The sequence below is a fragment of the Orcinus orca genome, chromosome 2, assembly GCF_937001465.1.
Source record: "Orcinus orca chromosome 2, mOrcOrc1.1, whole genome shotgun sequence".
NCBI lineage: Eukaryota > Metazoa > Chordata > Mammalia > Artiodactyla > Delphinidae > Orcinus > Orcinus orca.
In genome coordinates this window covers 101,650,909-101,675,209 of record NC_064560.1, presented here as the reverse complement: position 1 = coordinate 101,675,209, position 24,301 = coordinate 101,650,909, and the positions used below count along the sequence as shown (strand labels likewise).

General features: G+C 39.8%; 1 protein-coding gene across 11 annotated transcripts in view; it reads right to left on the bottom strand.

The window, feature by feature from the left end:
• ZNF280D (zinc finger protein 280D) overlaps positions 1-14,815 on the bottom strand; it is a 120,579-nt gene extending 105,764 nt beyond the window's left edge. For 4 of the 11 annotated variants that reach the window (XR_007475549.1, XM_049705983.1, XM_049705985.1 and 1 more), the window contains exons 1-3: positions 14,658-14,814; positions 7,149-7,299; positions 2,209-2,349 (exon numbers count right to left, since the gene is read on the bottom strand). Coding sequence is in view for 5 of the 11 variants with exons in the window: in XM_049705983.1 (XP_049561940.1) it covers positions 2,209-2,239 (31 nt within the window). In the remaining 6 variants the exon portion in view is untranslated. Of the gene's footprint in view, positions 1-2,208; positions 2,350-7,148; positions 7,300-8,453; positions 8,602-14,657 lie in introns of those variants that run through there. The other 7 variants (XM_033436977.2, XM_033436982.2, XM_033436980.2 and 4 more) reach the window with 5 other exon arrangements.
• Between the last annotated feature and the right edge of the window lie 9,486 nt (positions 14,816-24,301).

The following is a 24,301-nucleotide window of genomic DNA, read 5'->3' as shown; positions in this document are numbered from 1 at the left end:
AGGGAAAATCCAGGTCTTGAAAGAGGCTGCCCTAGCTACTTCCAAGAATAAGGCTTAAAAAGCAATTAGGCCAGCTTCTCCTGTCCACCTCCTAATTTACAGAAAAAACTTCATTCTCTGAAGGTAGGTAATCAAAGAATTAACACTTTAATTCTCTGAAATTAGAAGAAATCCAGAATTCCTTAAAGCCTATAGGATCAACATATGCCACTTCAGCAATTAAGAAGCAGGAAACACAGAAAGAGCTCTCTGCCCTCCTCCTATCTGTCTAAAAGCAGGACATACATTTCCCATTGTGAAGGTCTTCCCCTTTCCCTCTCCCATTCCAGGAGGAGGAAAAACTACCATTATCACTGGAGACAGAAAGTCGGCATCGAGATGGGGCTGCACAAACAAACCTTACTAAAATAGCCCTAATCTTCCATTAGTTTCCCCCATATGTGTACATTCCCTCAATTTACCACTCCTAGAAGCCCAAACCTCTTTTCCTTTGACCTGCCACTCTCCCGAAATTTACCATCTTTTAAAAAAATGGTATATAAGCCCCCATGTCTAACCACCTCATTAGTCTTCATTTTTTTCGATGAACACCTCCATTAACGTAAAAGTTAAATTAACATCAAATAAAATTTGTACACCTTTTCTCCTATTAATCTGTCTTTCATCAACTTAATTTGCAGATCCCAGGCACTTAACCTAAGAGGATAAAGGAAAAGGGTTCTTTTACCTCCACTACAAGTGAAAACCAATTCTCCAAGTTAGTGAGCTCAGATTTTCGAAAAACAATAAAAATACTTCATAATACAAATAATTAAAAGTTTAAAAAAATAATACACTTAACCATTTTCTATCTAACGCAAGGCACAATCCTCAAAGAAAAAAGTCCCTACCTCAAGAAACTATCTGGTAGGGGGATTATGATAAATATATAAATATCATACGAAACAGGGCATGGTAGCTGCAATAATAAAAATTGGAATGTCCAATGACAGATGAATGGATAAAGATGTGATACATATATACAATGGAATATTACTCAGCCATAAAAAGGAAAGAAACTAGGTCATTTGTAGAGATGTGGATGGTCTGTCATACAGAGTGAAGTAAGTCAGAAAGAGAAAAACAAATATTGTACATTAATGCATATAGGTGGAATCTAGAAAAATGGTACAGATGAACCTATTTCCAGGGCAGGGATAGAGACGCAGATGTAGAGAATGGACATGTGGACACAGGGGGGAAGGGGGGGGATAAATTGGGAGATTAGGATTGACATATATACACTACCATGTATAAAACAGATAGCTAGTGGGAACCTGCCATATAGCAGAGGGAGCTCAGCTCGGTGCTCTGTGATGACCTGGATGGGTGGGATGGCGTGGGGAGGGATGTCCAAGAGGGAGGGGATATATGTATACATATAGCTGATTCACTTCGTTGTACAGCAGAAACTAACACAACATTGTAAAGCAATTATACTCCAAAAAAGATAACAAAAATAAAAATTGGAAATGCTATAGCAGAGGTTCATGACAAGGTGCTGAGGAAACCACAGAAATAAGAACTGTGCAAAATTCTGTGCACACATACATTTTCTGGGGCATCAAACTGTTATAAGGTTTATGAACCAAAAAGGCTAAGAATCTCTAGGTCAGGGGTTGAAAAAAAGTAATCACATCTAGCTGGAGGATTTGGAAATGCCCCGCCATGGGAGAAACATACCCCTTAATCTCTAAAGGAAAGATGTTTTCATTAGTGTTTTTTTAAAGTAAAAATACTCATTAAATGGGGACTCAAACATACAGAAGTGTGTAGAGTAAAAAGTATGAATCCTTATTCCTTCCCCTGCCCTACCCCCAGTCCCACACATCAGAGTTTGCTATGTGATGCAGTGGATAATAATACTGATTGAAGATACAGATACGGTTATGGTTCAGGAATAAGAAAGGCATTCCAATGTCTTATATATCTTAACAAAGGGCAATATTCACAGCAATAATTTGGATAAAGACCATACTGTGTACAGATTACATTTATAGATGAGTAAATAGTATAATGCATGTTAAATAACAAAAGAGACTTTCAAAAGATCTCAACAAAGTAGGATGAATGGTAAAATCTAGCATAAAATTAGTTTTGTATTTGCTCAAAAACCAAAATTTACAAAAAATATAAATTGAAGATATACTATTTATCAGTTTTAGTTACCAGAGAGGCAGTAAGTCCAAAGTTCATTCATTTAAAAAGTACATCTAGGGACTTCCCTGGCAGTCCAGCGGTTAAGACTTCGCCTTGCAATGCAGGGGGTGAGGGTTCAATCCCTGGTCAGGGAGCTAGGATCTCACATGCCTCAGGGCCAAAAAACCAAAACAAAAAACAGAAGCAATATCATAACAAATTCAATAAAGACTTTAAAAGTGGTTCACATCCAAAAATAAAAAGTACATAAACATGCACTATGTGCCAGACATCGTGCCAGGCAGGAATACAATGATGGTCAAAAATTAAGACACAGGTCTTGCACTCATGAACCTTACAGTCTAGAGACAGAGACAAACACTCATACAAACAGATTAAACTGACAATATGTGCTATGAAGGCTATGGACAAGGAATTTTAAAACTCAGAGTAAGGAAGTTAGGTCTAGTTAGCATAATCAAAACTGGCTCCCCTAAGGAAGCAATGATTAATTGTTATTTGAAGAATGAGTTAGAGTTAACTAGGCAAACAGGAGAGGGAAGAAAGCATTCCATGCAAAAGCAACAGCATGTGCAAAAGATCCATGGCACAGCAAATATAAGAAACTGAAAAGAAACCAGTGTGACTGGAAAAGAGAGCAAGATGGTATACAATGGGAGGTAAGATAGGAGTCAAACAATGCTGCACTTTGAAGACCATGTTAAGGAATTCTGTCCTTACCCGAAGAGCAACTGGAAAGCCACTGAGGGGATTTTAAGCAGGAACTGATACAATCAGACTTGTGATACAGTGTCAAAATAGAAGAATTTGAGTCTAAAGTCAAAGAGATGATGGTTTTATTCTATTCTGTCGGATTCAATCCCCACTTGGAATACTGTGTATTGGCTATGACTCCTTCAACTTTTAAGTAACAGAAAGAAAACCCAACTTAAACTGGCTTATGCAAAAGAGAATTTATTGGCTCATTTACAGCATTTGCTGTAGGCACATTTTAAACAATGATACGTAAACCTGGTTTTTCTCTCTCCATCCCTAGGCTTCACTTCCTCTATTCTGATTCTATCCTCAGAAAGGGTCCTCCCATTGTGAATGACTACAGTAGCTCAACTTAACACCTTCCAACATTCAAGACCAGGACAATGATAAAAGGACCAGCTCTGATTGGAGTTGACTGGCTTGGCTAAAGTCATATGCCCTTCCCTAAACCAATCACTATTGATCCTCCTGGTACCAGAGACCCAAAAGGGGCGGGGGGGGGGGGGGAGGCGGGTACAACACACCACCCACAAGATAAATACTGGAGGAGGGGATGGTTCCCCACAGGAAAATCAAGATCAAGACATATGTTACCAAGGTAAGGGAGGTAAGGGTGAATGGATGTTGGATAGTAAAAACAACAGATGCCCACTACAAAGAATTAAAATTAAAGCTTTGTCTAGGTCAAAGGACTAATATATCTAACCTAGGAAAAACATGAGACCGTGAAGCAGGGGTGGTAGAAGTGAAAGCTGTTTACAGATATTTTAAAATTTGTCATAAGAAAAAAGGCAAGAGGGTGACTCGTTCCTTGTGGCTCAAGTGATAATAACGATAACAACACTGCTAATATTTACTTGTTTTGAGTAAACTAGAGAATTTCATTCCTAGTTTGAGCTTCAATACAACTACTTAATTCATTACATACTATTATAAGTTATAATAAGTTATTATTTATAATGACAATTATTACCATTTTCTAATTAATTAAATACATGCATCCAATGCATTTCATCCAATCCCAAAAAAATTCTATGAGGCAGACACCATTAGTGTCCCTGCTTTACAGCTGTGGAAATTGAATTATAGAGATTAAGCACCTTACCCAAAGTAACAAAACTAAGTGGTAGAACAAGGATTCAAACCCAGGCACTTTGAAGGCCAGAGATTTCAGCCACATATTATTTGCCTCCACCAGGAACAAGACCAAAATAACAGGGAGGCAGATTTCATATAAGAACAAAACAATCAGCAGTTAAAATATCAGGAAATGAGATAAACTTGAGATGTGACAGATCACCAAAGAAAAATATGAAAAGTTCAAACATTATGCAATTGAAAATGGTCACTTTCAAGATCCCCAAGGATCCTTCCAACCCTAATATTGTAAACATATTCATCTAGTATTTGTAAATTTTTTGCCTAGACTGAAAGAAAAGGGGGATTTGTCATATTTCAGTAAAAAAACTGCCCTAATTGAGAATGCTGAATTATGAAAGTTCATTTTGGAATTAGAAATTAAGAATTTTAGTAATCTACCTACTGTACCCAAAGATTTTCTAGAAACTCTCAAGTACAACGTAAAGAATGAAACAACACTCAGAATGAAATTCTTGAGTTTATTCGAAGCAAGTAAATTCCTGAAAAAAAAAAAAAAAAACAGTTGATAATTTTTTTTTTGGCCACCCACGTGGCATGCAGGATCCCAGTTCTCCCTGACCAGGGACTGAACCTAGGCCCCCCCACAGTGGAAGCGTGGAGTCCTAACCACTGAATCGCCAGGGAAATCCCCAATAATTTTAAATAAACAATATAAATTGCATTTTAATAAGTAAGCCTGTTTGATGGCTTAACTCAGAACTCCCAACAATATCAAGATCTATTTAACAGATACTGATTCAGAGCAAACATCTCAAGTATCAAATCATCATGACAAACCAACTTTTTAGAATTTTAAAATTTCTGTTAACACAAAAAATGTTAATATAATATTAATAAGTAGAAAGCCTGTGCTTGAGCAGACTACTTAAATCTACAAAGCAATCCAAATCAGCACAATCATTAAAAGTTCCTATGTACTGATAAAAGCAACCCTTCTTTACAACAAGGTATGGGGAATCTCTCTTTGCACCATCTCCACTTGGTCCAAGTATTCTAAAACCTCCTGCTGATCCTGATCCAGGCTACAGCAGTTACCACTACCCACTCTGTCAGTCAAAACTGAGCTGAGCACAGCAGGACAGCTACATTTTCTACCACACAGTATTCTGCTGAAGGTATCCATCTTAAGATCCCAATAATCTTTCCAACAGCCAAATCAAATAACCCTTTCTTCCATTTTCATTTTCCTTATCTTGCATCAATTTTAACCCAATTTCTTTTTTTTTTTTTAACCTTTTATTTATTTATAAGGGTATTTATTTTTGGCCATGTCACACAGCATGCAGGATCTTAGTTCCCCGATCAGGGATCGAACCCACGCCCCCTGCAGTGGAAGCACAGTCTTAACCACTGACCCCCAGGGAAGTCCTAACCCAATTTCTTGAGACATGCTCCTCAGTAATTTTCTCTATGCCAATAGACTGGTTCTCTATCCATCTCCTCCTTTTTAACTCTTTACAGATTCTTCATATTCCCTTCCTTCTTAAACAATGTAAAATCAGGTTCTATAAAGTTTAGACCTTAGCCGTACACAAATTGTTTCCTAAAAGACAAATCTAATAAACTTCATAGTCTTAGCTATCAGTTCTCAATAGCAGCCTATAAAATCATCAAATATTAACTTCCAACCCTAACTTCTTAACTATGTTTCAGTCCTTCATCTCTTAACTGCTGAAAACTGCTATATGGATATTTAAACTCACCTCAAATTCAATATTTCCAAAACTGAACATTAACTTTTCCTCAAAAATTAGTTCTACAGCATTATTCATAATAGCCAAAAAGTAGAAACAAGCTAAATGTTTATCAACTGACTGATGAATGGATAGACAAAATGTGATACATCCATACAAGGGAATTAAAAAAAGATGAGGTACTGATATATGTGACAACATGATGAACCTTGAAAACATTATGCAAAGTGAAAGAAGTCAGTCATGTTATGCTTCCATTTATATAAAATGCGCAGAATAAGCAAATCCATAGAGCAGAAAGCAGATCAGTGGTTGCCAGGAGCTGGGGGAGAGGGAAGAAGCGGGGAGAGACTGCTTAATGGGTAAGGGTTTGAGAAACTGAGAATATTCTGGGATTAGATAGCACTGATGATTGCACAACATTGTGAATATACTAAATGCCACTGAATTGTACACTTTAGTCAAGAATGGTAAATTTTATGTTAGATTAATCTTACTCCGATTTTTAACAATTCTACTTTTGCCTTTCTCTTTTTCCTCAAATGAAACTGTCACCCTTTTGCAGTTTTTTTTCAATGTTTCCCTCTTTCATTCATCCTATCAATTCCCCAGTCCTACAGTCTTCCCTCAAAATATTTCCCACAACCAACCTTGCCTTTCCATTCATAAGGTTCCATTCATAGAACCTCACACCTATAGCATCAGATTTACTTTATAAGATTCACTTTATACTGTCTCTCAGCATCCAGATCTATCTGCTTTCATCCATTCAATACAGAAGCACCAAATTAACAATTTCCTAAAATAATGCTTTTATTGTGTCACTTATCAATTCCAAACTCTTCAATAACTCTCCACCAATGCATGCAGAGCTTGGTTATACTAGTACCAGAAGCTTCCAGAATGCAGTGAGGCAGAGAATAGACCAAATGCTCTAGGAGCTGGCACTTCCACCAGAGGCTGTGCTGCCAGGCCTGCACTGTCTAACCCAAAGAGAAGAGAACACAATTCTGAGCTAGAAACGCTGAAGGTGAAGTGAGGGAAGACCACGGTATCACACCTTACAAAATGAATATGCAGTGTCTGGCACCCAGTATTACAATGAATGAAATGAACTTTTTCTGAAACTCAATTTCCTCATCTATAAAGGATAATACCACCCATCTCCAAATACTATTTATTTTGAGGAAGAAATATAACCATGAAATACTTTATAGTCACTAAAACACTACAATAAAAGAAATGAAAAATTAGAAAGATATCTTGTGTTATAACTTCTCAAAAAAACACAAATACTAACAATGTAGTGTCAAAAGTAGTGTCAATTTTCTTATTTACCTTTTGCTATTCAATACAGTTGGGAGATATATTATTTATTTTTCCTCATGGAATTTAACAAAGCCACTTCCATGGTGCATTTTGTTCCATGAGGACCTTTCTATCAGCAGTCAGCAATCCTGTATAGTTCAAAGTCAGATAATCTTAAACCCTGAATAGGAAAAGCAAAATGAGTGAGTAAACAAAGGCGATAGGGATTAGGATATACCTAAAATCCCCAGACCTCTCCCAAACCCTCCAAGTTTTGCTTCTCAAACGTGCCAAAGGTTAAGAACAAATACCCACAAAATAAGGAACACATGGGTAGAGCCTAGAAGCAAGGAGCAAATTATTTCATAGACTAATGATCTTTGCTTTGGTTAATATCCCTCAACTGAAAGGCATTCAGGCAGCTGTCATGCTGAAGAAATCAAACCTGGCAAAAAAGAGTGTAGTTGATTAACTTCTAAGGATGAAGCCTACAAACCCAACCTGAGAAATTTAAGAAATATATATTAATTTACTTAAAAGTGACTATAACAAACCCATTGCATATTAACACAAATACTTTTATAAAAAATAGCTGTATTTTCCAAAACAAAAATTTAGAGTGGCATTGTTTTCCATTTTTACAATCTCATTAATTTTAATATCTGTGTTCATAAAGACAGCTGGATTCTCTTATCTGCTTCTGTATTCAATCTGTTACACCATCTTGTTCTGTTGAAGTGAGGAAAATCCAGCTTCATAAGATACGTACATGGTAAAGGGAGAGCCTTGTAGAACCCTTACTCCATTAGAGATGGAGTGCAAAAGGGTGAAAAAAACCTATCATAGTAGTAGGAGGAAAGCAGTGCTGGAAAGCAGTGGAACTCTGCACCTTACCGTCCAAACTAACCATTAACCTTCAGCACACTATCAGAGTCCATAGGTTCAGTTCTTAATTTTCTTTCCTTAGCAGTTCTAGTTTTAAAAATTGACATTTTATGACTTTGTTTCCTAGAGATCTTCAAACAACAAAGGGAAAAGTAACTTATTACTTTAAAATAGAATAAAAATCATTCTATCTTACAATTACTAGGTGAGCCCATAGACTCCTTTTATAAATCTAAGATACATTATGGGATATTAGTGATTTTATTCTTCCTACACCTCAAAATATTTTGCTAATTCCATCATCCTAGGTGTTATTTCACCACTGAGCATCAATTTTTCCCAACTATGCTTTAAAAAAACTAAAATAATAAGAAAACAGAAGAACGTTTTAATTGCCTAGAAGGATAACGCGAGAGTGAAATAAATCATCACTAATACATTATCCTTCACCTTTCTTTTCTTGAGTTTTCCTATTGTTTTGCACAAAATACTGCATCAGCTTCCCAAAAGGTATAGAAGACTCAAGGCATTATCTTTGTAGTCTGTGTCAGGAAGTAAAAACTTTACTTCTACCCTTTTAGGTTGCAGTATCTGGGGCCTGTGAATTAAATTAACAACAGACAAATCAACAGGAGAAAAAGCACATAATTTTTATTAATATTTACATACACTGGAGTTCACAGAAAAGAAGTAAAACTCAAAGAAGCAGTTAGACTCAGGGTGTATATACCATTTTAACAAAGGAAAGGGAATTGGGGCTTTGAGAGACAATAAATCCTGGGGAAGAAACTAGGAAATGCGTGGCAGAACTAATGGAAGATAAGTGTTATTTTAGTTGGGTCTGTTTATGCAAACTCATCTATCAACTCTCCATCTTAGGTGATAAGAGTCACTCTTCCTTTCCTGGTGCAGTAAGGTAAGAACCTTCACAAAAAGAAATGTATGCCCTGCTTTTAGGCAGTTAATTTTGGGCGGGGCGGGGGGGGGGATGGGAAGAGGGCTCTTCCTGCATCTGTTGGTTCTCAATTGCCTTCTGCTCAAAATAATCCTTATGTCAAAGTGGCATATTTTAGGGTGGCAGATCCTTTCATCTGCTTTAGTTTTCACTGACTACTGTTATGAACTCAGAACTTTTTATTTTCTGTTAATAATGAACAGAAGAAAACTAACAGAGGAGACATTTCAGAATTATTAGATGAAACTAAAGATAAATGCAAAGGTAGATAGCAAGCACTTCAGACTGTAATAATGACAGTGAACTTTGGGAAATCTCAGACTAAGTGTAATTAGACCAAGTCCCTAGATAGATTTTCTCAAACTCAACAATCAACGAGTGAACAATATATTTCTAAAAACTAAAAGGAAATACAGTATTCTCATTCAGCAGGAAGAACTTCATCATGCCATGTTTTTACAAAAATGCAGGACCATGCTATTTTGCTAAAAGGAGGTCCTGCATTTGCTAAATGCAGGACCATGCTATTTTGACAGTATTCTTTCATCCTTCACGTCTGTGGGCTAAAATTTAACTTGATACAGTTCATAAGTGGAGAAGTGTTGAATGCAGGTGTATACAATGGTGACTAGAAGGAAATAGATGATGCAGAAATTTTAATTCATTGGATTGATTATTCTAATTGGTGTCTAGAAATCTAAAACTGAAAATACCTTGTAATTATAAAGCAAAGATGGCCATCTTCCTTTCAACAAAAATTTAAACCATACAAGTTTTCAAAAAATCCTTCAAATGTTGCATCTGATGATGCACACTGCAAAAAGAAGATCCAGAAGGAATGATAAGCAAGAACCTACTGGGGAAGTATCTGAAATCTCAAATCACTATGTTCCAGGATCACGTATGACAGTTGATGAGTTACTCACATGCAGACAATGTTGCCCATTTCAGGCAAGCTTCAATCCTGAAAAATATAGACTAAAAATCTGGGCAACATGTGACAGTGTAACACTGTAAGCTTGAAAAATGCATATCTACACGGTGATTCATAAAAGGGGTGAGAGCAGAACCAAGATTATTACAAGAATTGACAAAAGAATTTGAAAATTCTGTCAGAAATACAACTTGTGACAAATTTTTATAAGTTTAGAATTGGCTTAGTATTATCTAGTGAGAGATTTTCCTCAGCTGGCAATATCAGGAAGAACAAGGTTGAACTTCTGTGAATTTTCACAAAGGGAAAGGAAGAGAAGTCAACTGCACATAATCTGGTTTTCAAAGATATTTGATGATTCTTACTGTCCTAAGAAAAACTAGTACTCTTCTCAGCTCAATGCATTCTCAAGCATCAGTTAGTTGGGTTTTTTTGTTTGTTTTTTTCAGTACGCGGGCCTCTCACTGTCGTGGCCTCTCCCGTTGCGGAGCACAGGCTCCGGACACGCAGGCTCAGCGGCCACGGCTCCCGGGTCCAGCCGCTCCGCGGCATGTGGGATCCTCCCGGACCGGGGCATGAACCCGTGTCCCCTGCATCGGCAGGCAGACTCTCAACCACTGCGCCACCAGGGAAGCCCATCAGTTAGTTTTTAAAAATCCTGCATAAGTTAACCTGGAGAGAGTTGTATTGTATAAAAAGACTAAAGGAGGGATAGACACTGATTATGAAAGCTAGAACCTATCCAGTTGATTGCTGAACAACACAGGGGTTAGGAGCACCAAGCCCCGTGCAGTTGAAAATCAGTGTGTAATAGTTGGCCCCTCTGTATGCATGGTTCGGCATCCATGGATTCAACCCAACTGCTGATCGTATAGTACTGTAGCACTTTTATTGAAAAAGAAAATCCACGTGGACCTGCACAGTTCAAAATCATGTTGTTCAAGGGTCAACTGTACTTGCAAAATAATGACTTGAAGATGATGGCCTATGACTGATATTATGATCACTGTATGGGGAAAGTTTCAATTACAAAACTGTAAGTTACCAAGAAGAACATTCCTCATGCAACTAGGAAAAGCACTTGCAGGAACTATAAGAGAATTCTGTCTTACCCTCTAGCTACAATATTCTTGTGCACAAGTGTAAGAGAGAAGAATAAAGGAAGATGCTCTTTGTGAGGGTAAAAAACTAAAAAAAAAAACCAAAAAATTGTGGGCTACAATTATAGTATTTGCCAAGAGCATTAAAATGTGATGCATATTAATTGTAGGGGTAGTATTTAATTAGACGCATGAAATATATTTTTTTGTTTCTTATTTTTCTAAGTATATACAAAAATATTTGCTGTTTGAATTCTTATTAAAAGCTCTAATAAGTTGTTTTACATTACTCCTTTATTCTTCTGTTAATTATATAAATTATATGATATAAAATTATATAAAATATATAAAAACATTTTAAATATAAAATAATTTAAAATGTTTAAAAAATAAAAGTTCCTTTTGATCTAGAAGATAAAGAGTGGTATCTATTTTTCCTGTTACATTGAGAATTAAAAGAATCCTTAAAACAAAACTGCTCTGCAAAAATCAATAAAAATCCCAAACACACATTTTTGAAAAAAGTTACCAAGTAAATCAAATCATTATATATTTTTAAAACAACTTGACTGAAAAATCAAATATTTTTGAGTCCTCTGAAGCAGGAAAAAATAAACTATTCAGGACTATATATTTAATTAGTATGTCAAAAATATTTCTTATCATTCAAAAGTTACTTTTGAAATAACAAAATATATTGTCAATAATCTCCAATTTCCTGTCATCTAAAACTATCATTTACTTTCTATTTAAAATTGTTATTCCGCATAGGTACATCCCCTGCCCAATTAGTAAAGAAAAAGAAATCTTGGTATGGTTCTAAATGTTCTCTTCAATAAAGAAAACAGTGTGGGAGAGAAGGGTACAAAATTATTTATTCCTTTCCTTTGACCTCCTCTCCCTTACTAAGGAAGCCAATGCTGGGTAGTAAAACATTGGACTGAAGAAGCAGGACTGGACGAGATAGCCTAACTGGAAAGAATGAGTTTAAGTGGGGATGCTGAGGTTTGTAGTCCTCCAAAACCAAACTACCCCAGAACTTTCTTTGTCTCACAGCTCACTACGCCTACAAGGGTCTTGAGCAAACTTTCAGAGGAGGCAAAGTCTGATATCTACTTTGTCTCCTCTCCCCTAGCCACTGTAGGCTCTGATGTCAACTAGAGCAGCAATTCCAAGTTTCCTAAACTAGATAAGTTAGTTCTAACCTTCAAAACTGCTCCCCTCCTTCATCCCCAAACACCCATTTCTAGACAATTGCTCCCAACTATGTTATCAGATTACTGCAGTAAAACTCTTACCAAATACTAATGCCAAAATATCACCCCATAGACTATCTGCTAATTGCAAAGGGAAATGCTTACAATGGAAAGATAGTCTGTCACCATCTTATCCAAGAGATCAAATTTAGGATTACCAACAGGATAACCCCACTTTACGTGCCTTCTGATGTTGTATAATGAGCAGTACACTGCATAACTTGTGAAGTATTCTTGCCAAAAATATTTAGCCTGATCTACTCAAGCCTTTAGACCTAGGTTCAAGTTTAAAGGAAGTATAGGGGATACAGGGTACAGTTAAACCCCATGAGGAAGAAACTGTCAGTAAAATACAGAATGTAGGTTATTCTACAAGCCTACTGGCTTGGTCTCTTCAAAAGGTCAATGTCATTAAAAAAAAAAAAAAAGGAAACTACACTAAATTAAAAGGAACTAACACAAATGTAATGCATGATTGTTCCAAAATAAATGACTAAAAAGAACATTTTGGGGACAAGGAACATGTGAAGAACATGTGAATACATACTACATACATGCATTAGATTATCAGGGATTATGTAGGGATTATTCTTAACTTTAAGTGTGATTATCCTATTGCAGTTACATAGAAAATTGACCTTAATCTTATGATATACATACTGAGACACACACAGTACTTCGCTGTGAACTGTTGTGATGTATGAAATATGTTTTGAAAATGTTCACCAAAAACAACCGTGAGATAGGTGGATAAAGCAAATGTGGCAAATCAGTAACAACCGTAAAAACTAGGTGGTGGGTATGAGGAGAGCTCAACCCGGCTACTCAACTTTTCAATGTCTGGGGAAAAAAATAACATGAAAACTTAAATAACAAGAAGTTAAAAAGCTAAGAAATGAACTCTTAAAAATAAAAATGTGAAGGAAGGGGCAACTGAATAGTGCTTCTTAAATTTTGTAGGTGAGCCTCCTTTGCTCTTTTCCTCAATCACTTCATTCTCACAAAAAATGAAACATAGTGAATGGAGCACTGAATGAGGAATCAGAAGACCTAAGGTTCTAGAAAAGGCTCTATCACTTCCTAGCCATGACTTCATTACAGACCTCTCACCCTGAGCTCTCTTTCCTAACCTTCAAAATCAGTTCTAGCAGCAAAGACCACTGTAAAAGGGGTTAGGAAATACGTATCAGCCGGTAACAATGACCCATACAAATGCAAGATACAATTAAAATGGTACTTGTACGATGTTTTAAAACATCGAGAGCACACAGCCCCAACTTAATTCTCTAAGCAAACCAGTGCCTTCTCTAAGCAAACCAGGCACAGTAAGTTTCTGCTTAGAGACAGCCTGAGTTGGCATAGTAATCCCCCAAAGCAGGACACCTCACAATTGCAGAGAGGTGGCTTTTGTACTTTAAATCGCTCCTCTAATGCTTCAATTTTATGTTTAATGCCGCTGAAAAACGTCAAATTCTTAAAACACAGTTCAAACGTGAAAACAATAAATAAATCAGGTTTAAGTTCACAGAATTTTTCTTTAAACTAACAATTCTTGGCAAACAAAGAGAACCCCCTGGAACGAAGGTCTCCCGTGCTTGTAGAAGTGGGTTCACTTCGACGTTTCTCCTCTCTAGCCGATCGCTCCATAAAAGCGTTAACACTTGAGATAAGTTGGGAGGAACTCCGTCCATCTCTAGAGCAGGATAAAACCTCAGAATGAGATCATTCTTTCCGTCTCACGAAGTGAAACCTGCAAGCTCAGTTAGGGAACTGTGTTATCAAGTCCACGTTTCTCCTCAGGGCCCCTCTCCTACAGACAATAACGGGACGTGTAGGGCACAGCGGGGAAGTCCTTTGACAAGAAGGAGGGTGTGAGCAGGTACTGACTGGTCACCCGGGCGGGGGAACCTGGGCCCTAGGGTCCCCGAACCTCAAAGTTCGGCACCCCCTGTGGTCTCTGCCTACGACTCACGAGACTCGGGGGGAGAGCCGGAGCGAGAAGAGCACGGGTCCCCGCCAAACAGCGGCACAAAATGTACGTTAGACCAAGGGAGAAGCCTCCGGAAAGAAAAGCCCAAACCAGGCCAGGGGCAAACAGGCCCTGGGGGGCGAGGCGGGGCGGGGAAACGGCGTCGTCCGCGGCCTGCGCGGCCCCGGCCTGCCGCACCGAACTAGCTGCCGCGTCGCGCCGCGATCCCTCCCCCGCCAGGGCCGGCGCAAGATGGCGGTCCGGCCGCCGCCGCGCAGCCGGTCCCCTCCCCCGCGCCCTGGGCGCTCTCGGCGACCCGCGCCGGCCTCGACACCCCCAGCCCGGCGCCCCCGGAGTGAGGCGGCGCAGGCCGCGCGGGAGGGCCTCTGCCTGCTGCAGCGCGGGGCGGGCGGGGGCGGGCGGGGGCGGGGGGCGCTTACCGTGAGCGGAGCGGATCGGCCTGACTGGGGCCCTGAGGAGGAGGAGAAAGAGGAGGAGGAAAAGGAGGAGCACGAAAAACTACACAGCGGCGACGGCGGCGGCTCCCATTGCGGAGCAGGCGGCCGAGCCGTGGGCGGGGTGGGGGGGCTCTCGAGGAGCCGGCGCGCTGCCTCATGGGTAGGCTCCGGGTCAGCCTCCGCGCGTCCGGGCTCCCTTTCTTCTCGCCGACGCGGAAGGCGGGCACGGGCATGTGCGCCGCGTTGCGGGTCCTCGAAGGCCCCGGCGCCCAGCTATGCGCAGGCAGCGGCCGAAGGTCAGGCACTAGGTCGGGGCTGGAGCGGCCGTGGGTGCGTACTGCTTCCCGGCCAGCAATCCTGAAACCTGGGCTCCATCGAATCTGAAGGCGTGGAAACACGAGTTCCGGGGCCTCTCTGTGTGTAACAGCTAGTTCTCTGCAGGCTTGGAAAGTAAGAAGGTCTAGGAAGAGAGGCGCCATTAAAAAGAAACACCAGGGGCTTCCTTGGTGGCGCAGTGGTTAAGAATCCGCCTGCCAGTGCAGGACACACGGGTTCAATCCTTGGTCGGGGAAGAGCCCACATGCTGCAGAGCAACTAAGCCCGTGCGCCAAAGCTACTGAGCCTGCGCTCTAGAGCCCGCGAGCCACAACTACTGAAGCCCATGGGCCTAGAGCCCGTGCTGTGCAAGGAGAGAAGCCATTGCAGTGAGAAGCCCATGCACTGCAATGAAGAGTAGACGCCGCTCACTGCAGCTAGAGAAAGCCCGCGGGCAGCAACGAAGACCCAACGCAGCCAAAAATAATTTAAAAAAGGAAAAAAAGAAACACTGTGCCTGAGCGGCAAAGACCACACACCAGATGAGAAAAAGAAGTGGAGAAGGTTCTTTTAATAATTGGCTACCTTTGCCAAATTTGTTTCAAACTTGAGATTTTGCTACCGTCTCCTTCAATTCCTAACTGCCATATGGATGCCTGTAATAACTAAAAAAACGAAAACAAAAGATAAGTGCATTTACAAGAACACCTGTTAAGATACTGCTTGCACAAATACTTGCAAAACATTGTACTCTGATCTGTAAGGAAAGTTTCCTCTCCCAGTTGTACTCACAAGATGGATGTCAGTAGTGGTCCAGCTCTCAAGAGTGACCTGGATTTGAAATCTTGCCTTGTTAGATCCTTAATACACACCAATCACTGCGCTCGCATTCAATCACTGGGTCGTACTAATTCGTCCTGCCTATTTGAAATCACTTTCTTCTTTCTCAACCAATCTGTCCCCAGCTTTTCTCTGGCATTTATCATTACAATTGTTTCCTTATTGATTACCACTCCCAGACCAGTCTTTCCCGAAGACCACTTGAATTAGCCCTAGAAACCTGGAATGGCTACAGATGACCATGACCTACTCTTCTCCCAGCTGGGCCAGGGATAGTCCACTCAGCTTTCCCTTTCTTGTAGGCACTGCAAATAAGTTTCATAGGAAAAGAGAATAGTCAAAACAGCAAACGTGGAAAGCTAAAAGTTCAAAAATCTTGGAGCATTCTTAAGTCATTATATTTCAAATGTTTCCAATATAGTTCCTAATGGTTAGCAAAGGGTGTTACAGTATGAAAGTGAACTTAAAATTTCACTCTGTATTCTACAGTCTGGTCCTCAGTTTGCAGAGACAGAAAGTTAATGTTGTTAGCCTCCAGAGCTAATTTTTTGGGGGGGGGGGAATTTTTTTTTTAATTCAAACAAAGTCACAAAAATTATAATCATCCTCATCAGTTCACTCAGTCCCATGTAACCAGAGCTAATTTAAATCCAGTGGGATGATTCATGCCAACCAGACTTACTAGAGACTGATATATAAACCAAATTCTTCATAACTGCCAAGAAGACCAGAAAACTGTGTACACATTTTTACTCAAAAGGAACATTTACATGAGAAGCCAAATTTTAAAGGATATCTGGTGAGTATGAAATCAACAAATTGAATGATTTATTTCACTACTTCATTCTCAAAACTCCTCCCTTGGATCTGTAACACAACTGTCTTGGTTCTCTTGACACTATCCATACCTTCCCTTCATTTTTAAGTGCTTCCTCTGACTTGTTATATTTTCTGCCCCTTTACGTTCTGTACGGGCTAAGTATCCTCACAGTACTCATTCTCCTTAAGTGAGATCATGTGCCACTCTTTCCTGACTGTAACGGATATAGATGATTTCCTAGTTCTATTCCACAACTCTATTGTGTTCACCCAAATTCGAGTGGAATAATCATCACCACAATCCCAACTCCAAGAATAGTACAACTAGCCTAAAACTATAGTACAGCTAGCCTCACCTCCCTTTGAACCAGTTATTGTTTCATAAACCAATCAGAGTGAAGACCAGGATTTTTGTTTGATTGTGAGCAAAAGAGAAGTTCATTCTTTCTCTGGATGATATGGCATTAGAATGTGAATACTGGAAAAACTACAACCTTCCTTGTGTGTGTGCTACTGAGAGCCAACTGAGAGTAAAGCTAACGTGGAGGAGGAAGGGCTGGGCGAATCAATCACAGGAAGAGGAAGTCAATCCCTGAGAGCATCATAAACCTCCAAATCAAACCCAACCTGAACCCCATTCTGCTGCTAGACTTCTCTGTTATATGAGCCAATAAATTCCCTTTTCTGTTTAAGCCTAAGGGGTCCAAAATAAGCCACTGTGGCATAAAAATTATTTTTAGCCAAAGGCATTTTTAAAAAATATTTATTTATTTAGTTGGCTGCACCAGGTCTTAGCTGCGGTACACGGGATCTTCGTTGCAGCATGCAGGATCTTTTAGTTGCGACATGCAGGCTCTTAGTTGGGACATGCAGGACCTAGTTCCCTGACCAGGGATCAGACCCGGGCCCCCTGCATTGGGAGCGCAGAGTCTTAACCACTGGACCACCAGGGAAGTCCCTAGCCAAAGGTATTTGAGTTCCTGAAATTCCTTATCTGCCTAAAACCAGAGTCTTCCAAAAGAATTCAAGTGTCATAAATCTCCTCCCAGGGAGCAACTAGGGAAGAGTGACTTATGGCTAGAGACTATGAGAATTGTCACCACACCTAAACAGACATTGTCACAAACTATCATATCTTCCACCTATTCTCTTAAGGGCCCATTTATCTTTTCTAAAAGTCATTGCTTTTCCCATAAATGCCCTCTCTCCCGAGCCCCCCTTCTAAGAAGTTATTTGTTTTCACATAAATGCCTTTCTCCCCTTCCCCTTCATCTATTAAAATAGTATATAAGCCCCAAATCCTAACTACCCCTTTGAGTCACATTTCTTTGTGAACTCCCATACATGATACGTGATTAAAATCTCTCTTTTCTCTTGCTAACCTGTCTTTTGTCAGTTTAATTTGCAGGTACCCCAAAACTAAATATAAGAGGGTAGAGAGAAAGCTTTTCCTCCCTGACAAAGCCAATATTAGTTTGGTTTCCTGTTATCTGCAACTGAAAGCATCCTAACTGGTAGCGACAATGATAAATATTCACCATCTTATCTTCCTCTGTATACCCAGGAAATCCACATTTCCTAGCTCCCTTACTTCTACATCAGGCTGTGTGACTATTTCTGGCCAGTGGAACATAGACAGAAGCAGTGATTGCCTAATCTAAACCTGACCCTTCAAACCTCCAAAACAAAAAAAACCTTTTTGTTTTTTGCACATCAGTCAGCCAGATACAGAAAACTCTGAGGAGCTAAGGAATGGCAGAAATATTAGATGGAAGGACCCTGGGTCTCTTAATAATTCCACAGAGCACTTTCACCGCACTGATCCTCACTGTACTGATTAGAGCAAAACATAAATCTTTATTGGGTTAAGACACTAGGATTTTAGGGTTGTTTGTTACAATAGTAACAATCACCTACTTGGATTAATAATAGAAATGGTGGCCAACTATAACAAAAAATCTAAAATATGTGGCATTAGCTTAGCATAGCAGTCATGTAGGAATTAAGAAATGTAGTAGGCTGGATAACTGTAGATTCATATCAGGCAGTGGCTAAACTGTTGCCCATAATACATTAGAAAGCAGATCAGAACAAGTACATAATTTGTAGCTCTATGGGAAGAGTTCAGAAAGCAATATTAATCGTGGATGTTGGTTGTTTTTTATGTGATTAACAGGGTATTACCAGAAAGAGATTAGCATAGAAGAGAATTAACCAATTTACAAACAGAAATGAAACGGAAAAGAGTCCAGCATTTGGGGGCCTTGCAGGGTTTGAAAACACAATACTTCTACATAAAAGCCTTTGAGCTAGGAAGCCCCAGTAGGAGTTGAAGAAAATGACTCAGCCTTTAGGAAAGATCAGATTACACATGTTTATTTCAGATAGCGCCTATTGTTTCAGATAGCCTCAGTAGCAGCCGTTATTTTTTGTTTCCAGCTTCACGGAGGTGTAATTGACAAAATTATATATACTTAAAATGTACAATGAGATGATTTGATATACATATTCATTGTGAAATGATTACCACAATCAGGTTAATTAACACACCCATCACCTCACCTAGTTTGTGTGTGTGTGTGTGTGTGTGTGTGTGTGTGTAGTGAGAAAGCTTAAAATCTACTCTTAGAAAATTTCAAGTATGCAATACTGTATTATGCTGTACATTAGATCTCCAAAACTTACTCATCTTAAAATTGTACCCTTTAACCAGCATGTCTCCAGAGTAGAAGCAATTAAATCCAGAGAAAGAGAGATCTAATCAAGAAAGTAGAGAAATACGGCAGCTTTTGGAACTATGTCTCCAGAGGGAATATTTTGGTACTTCAACCATGACTCCTGGATATTTATCCACCTTTTTTTGAGTGCCCCCTTTGCCTGAAGTTTCAATGTACTTTTACTTCCAGCAGCCAAGACCTGCAGCTCTTTTTCAGAGGACTATGCTCAGGCTATTGGAGCCACTTTGCCTGCCTTCACAGAGACTGGAAGTACCTGGGAAATTAGCCCGATAAATAGGGCAAGCTCTTAACCAAGGACTGATAAATGCAGGAGTGTGAAAGCCCTAACTCCCCTGTCTTGGGTGGGAGGCATCATTTACACTCCACAATTTTCCTGTAGGAACAGGCTGAAGCTACCTCTGTAGCTTTTTATCTAAAGTTGTATCCTTGCTTATGTGCATGTTAAGCTATTACCCCAGATCCAAAGCCACCCTTCTTAACTCAGCTTTGTAATGCTGGGGGCTGGGAATCTGCAAACCAGTTTTGTTCTTTGCCAGCTGCTCCCTGTTATGTTCTGCCAACAGAGGACACTTGAAGGAGACTGAAAGGCTGGAAGAGGAAAAGGGCTTTGCTCCTTCCTGTTTACTTCTATTTGTTTTATGTTCCTGTCATGATGTATCCAGCAACTTTTCATTAGTCCCAGCAGCAACAGTTCATTCCAGTAGCAGAGGCTGAATCCAGTTTACAGTTTTCCTAATGCTTGCAGAACTAGTCTCATTGCACCCCCATAGGGATATCAATACCAGCCACCATCACCCCCTCCTCAAAGGCCTGGGTGCCAGTTCTATGGTACCTCTCCTCCAAGCTCAGATATTCTGGCACGAGCTGAGCAGTGCCCCTTTCTCAGAGGTCTGAGTTTCAGCTCCATGGGGCCAATCCTTCAGGCTTCTAAGAGTTTGTTATGAACTGCATATATGTGTCTCCTCAAAATTCCTATGTCAAATCCCTAATCCCCAGTGTGATGGTATTTGGAGATAGGGCCTTTGGAAGGTGCCTCTCTCCTCTTCTTCCTCCCCTTCCTCTCTCTTCTCTTTCTCTCTCTCCCTCTCCCTCTCGCTGTCTCTCAATACAGCAAGAAGGGAGCTGTCTACAAGCCAGGAGGCAGGTCCTCACCAGACCAGATCTGCCACACCTTGGGCTTCGATTTCCCAGCCTCCAGATCTGTGAGAAATAAATGTTTGTTGTTTAAGCCACCCAGTCTGTGGTACTTTTGTGATAGCAAGCCCAACTGACTAAAACGGTGTTAGTCATTCAACCATCTTCTCTTTGTTCCCTCAGCCCTAGAGGTGGTCACTGCTTCCTGTAGTTGCTACTTCCACGATATATAATGTTCTCTTTTTGCCTTTAACAAATCTTTATTTTAAATTCTCTTTGCTAAAATAACTAGTATGCTTCTGTCTTCTAACTGAATCCTGAGTGATACACTTGACTTCCTCTTCTCCCTTGTTCTGCTGTTCCTATTGCTATGCAATGTTCTTAATAAGTCATTGTTCACAAATCCTCTTCTCAGGATCTGTTTCTGGGGAACTCAGTCTAAAACAGACTAAGAAAGAATTTCAGGTGTTGTTAATGGCATATTGAACTGAGTGGAAACAAATGGATCAAAACACTACTACATTTTTTGAGGAAATTGTATTGCCAAAGTAACCATGCCCCTAATCTGAAATTATTTTTAATTGATTAAGCTATAAAACCATCTTTGGTTGACCCCCAGGCTCTTCAAATATGAAAACTATGCCGTCTCCAAGGAGAGCAAACTCTCATTCAGATATGGCCATGGAAGATTATGGACAAGGAAAACTTCCCAAGGGTAGAGCCAGAGGAAATGGAGAAAGAGTCTGTGATGGTTAATTTTATGTGTCAACTTGACTGGGCTAAGGGATGCCCAGATAACTGGTAAAACATTATTTCTGGGTGTGTCTGTGAGGGTGTTTCCAGATGAGATTAGCATTTGAATCAGTAGCCTGAATAAAGAACATTGCCTTCACCAATGTGGGTAGGTGTCATCCAATCTCTTGAGGGTTGAATAGAGTAAGAAAGGCAGAGGAAGGGCGAATTTGCCCTGTCTGCTTGAACTGGGATGTCCACCTTTTCCTGCCCTCAGATATCAGCCGTGGGCCTTTGGACTCAAACCAGGACTTAAACCATTAGGTCTCCTGGTTCTCAGCTTTTAGACTGGGACTGAATTATATCACCAGCTTTCCTGGTTCTCTAGCTGTGTATACAGATATATAGATATTATACATGGAAATTTATTAGATAGATAGATTGATAGATAGATAATCTCCTATTGCTTCTGTTTGTCTGGAGACCCTGACTAATACAGAATCTCCCCAAAGGAAGAATTAGAGCTTAATCACCTAATCAAGGAAATTTCTTCACCCCTGGAATAGAGGGCCTTCAAAATGATTTGTAACCAGGATTTCAGAATTGCTATGGAGCAGTGACTGCTTTGTCTCTCATTCTTCTCCTTTCCTAACAAGGGTGTCTTTTGCAGTTATCCTTCATTTCAATATACCACTGTATATTGGGTGTAAGTCTGGTGAGAGAAGTATATATATTTTTTCTTAGTTTATAGGTCACCAGACCATGAGAAGTCATATCTACATCTGATGGAGAGATCTGGGATTTTAAGCTACATGCAATGACTTGATGAGACTTTGGATTATATATTTTGGATTATATATTTTGGAGATGGGTCAGTATGACAGAGGGAGAAAAAAATGGATATTTGGGACCAGAAGGGTGGATTGAATTACAGACCATCACTTCATTTCTTCCTTTGAACATTTCCAATTTCCCTTACATTCACGTGGCAGCATATGGCTAGTTCAGACCAGTGGAATGTCATCAGAAGCAATTTACACCAATGCTACTGAGGGTGTAGTTCAGAGACCAGTGTTGTTCTATGACTAGTTTGTTTCTCATCCATAACAAGGTAAGTACAGCAAATGAAAGTGTTTAGAAACCTTTATAGAAATTTTACATTCTTACAACATTTTTATTGTCTTTTACAAAAGTAATAGTCTGCAGTAGATTGGAAAGTTTTTTAAGAAGTCGTCCTTTGCTATAGATAGTTTGAATAGCTGTATTCTAACATCACTTCTAGCCCAGTCTCCAAAATCACTTAACACCTTCTAAGATCTTTTTGTTCTTCAGTTGGTACAGAGGATCCACCAGAGTATTTTGAATCCCTGGAAGACTGCACTGGGTATAACCTGGAATTTCTGAATGACTGTTGGAAGAGAAACACCTCCCCCACCAAACACATCAGTCTACACTAGACCATGAGACCATGAGTTGAGTAATAAATAGACCTTAATATGTTAAGTCACTGAGATTTGGGGGTTATTTGTTTGAGTAGCTAGTGTGAGTTATCCAACTACATTGTTACTGAATTTTCCTAGGACAGTGACTTTTATTTCTATACTCATGATTCCTGAATTTATATCTTCAAAGCATCAGAGCCATATATCTTATCACATACTTGACAATCCCATTTAGATGTCCGACAGGGACCAAAAAAGTCAACATTTCTAAAACTTAATCCACTATGCTCCCTCTCTTTTTCCTTATCTATTGCATTGTGTTGAACCATATCACAATCCCTCCAATTTTTCAACCCTGAAACCTAGGAGTAACCCTCAGCTTCTCCTTCTCCTTCTCTAGTGCCCACCAAAACCAATAAACCCATTACCAAGATCTGAAGATTCTTTACCTTCTTTACCTTCCAACCCTTTCCCTATTCTTTTTTTTAATATCTATTTATTATTTTAAAAAAAATTATTTTTGGCTGCATTGGTCTTCCTTGCTGCACACAGCCTTTCTCCAGTGGTGGTGAGCAGGGGCTACTCTTCGTTATGGGGAGCAGGCTTCTCTTGTTGCCGAGCACGGGCTCTAGGTGTGTGGGCTTCAGTAGTTGTGGCACACGGGCTCAGTAGTTGTGGCTTGTAGGCTCTAGAGCGCAGGTTCAGTAGTTGTGGCGCATGGGCTTAGTTGCTTCGCGGCATGTGGGATCTTCCTGGACCAGGGATCGAACCTGTGTCCCCTGCACTGGCAGGCAGATTCCTAACCACTGTGCCACCAGGAAGTCCCCCTTTCCCTATTCTTGATTTCTAGTTCCTCTGCTCTATCTCATTTGAGTGAAAAAATCTTCTATTTTATACTTCCAAATTAATTCCTTCCAGTGTCATTAAGACACCTCTCTAAAAAGCAAATCTAAGTATGTAACTTCCATGCTTTAAAAATACATCGATTTTTTTATACAGTTCTTAAGAAAAAATTGTGCTCCTTAACATGATGGGCTAGATACTATGGATTGGCTACTTGAATCACCATCCTACTCTCCTTCTATTTGGAGATGATGGAAAGCTACAAACTACAATATATTCCCCGTATAGCCTTGCTGCTAGAGTGCTAGGTATAGTAGGTTCTGCCAAATCTGGTTCTACCTCTGAAAATGAGGTAGAAGCTATCTTCTCTTATTGTAACTTCTCCTGGCAAGTAAGGTTATGAAGAGGTGACTGTTAGAGGCAATTGCAGTAGCTAAGTTCTAGTATCTATTCACCAGCCCCACAGACATGAGAGGCAATTGAGGCAACATCAATGGCGGCAGCAGCAGCTTCCTGAACCCTGGATCTCAGCTTTGAAATCATAGCAGCCCCTTGACTTCTATGCCTCCAGCCCTTCTCCTAATATGGCATTTTCCTCTATTAAATACTTTTCTGTCTGAAATACCTAAAGTAGTTTCTATTTCCTGCACCACAACCTGATGAATTAACATGATGTACGGAGGCTTTTTATGATTTTTCCCCATTTTCTCTCATCAACCTGATCTCACTGCCACTTCATCCACATCCATCCCTATACATTGTA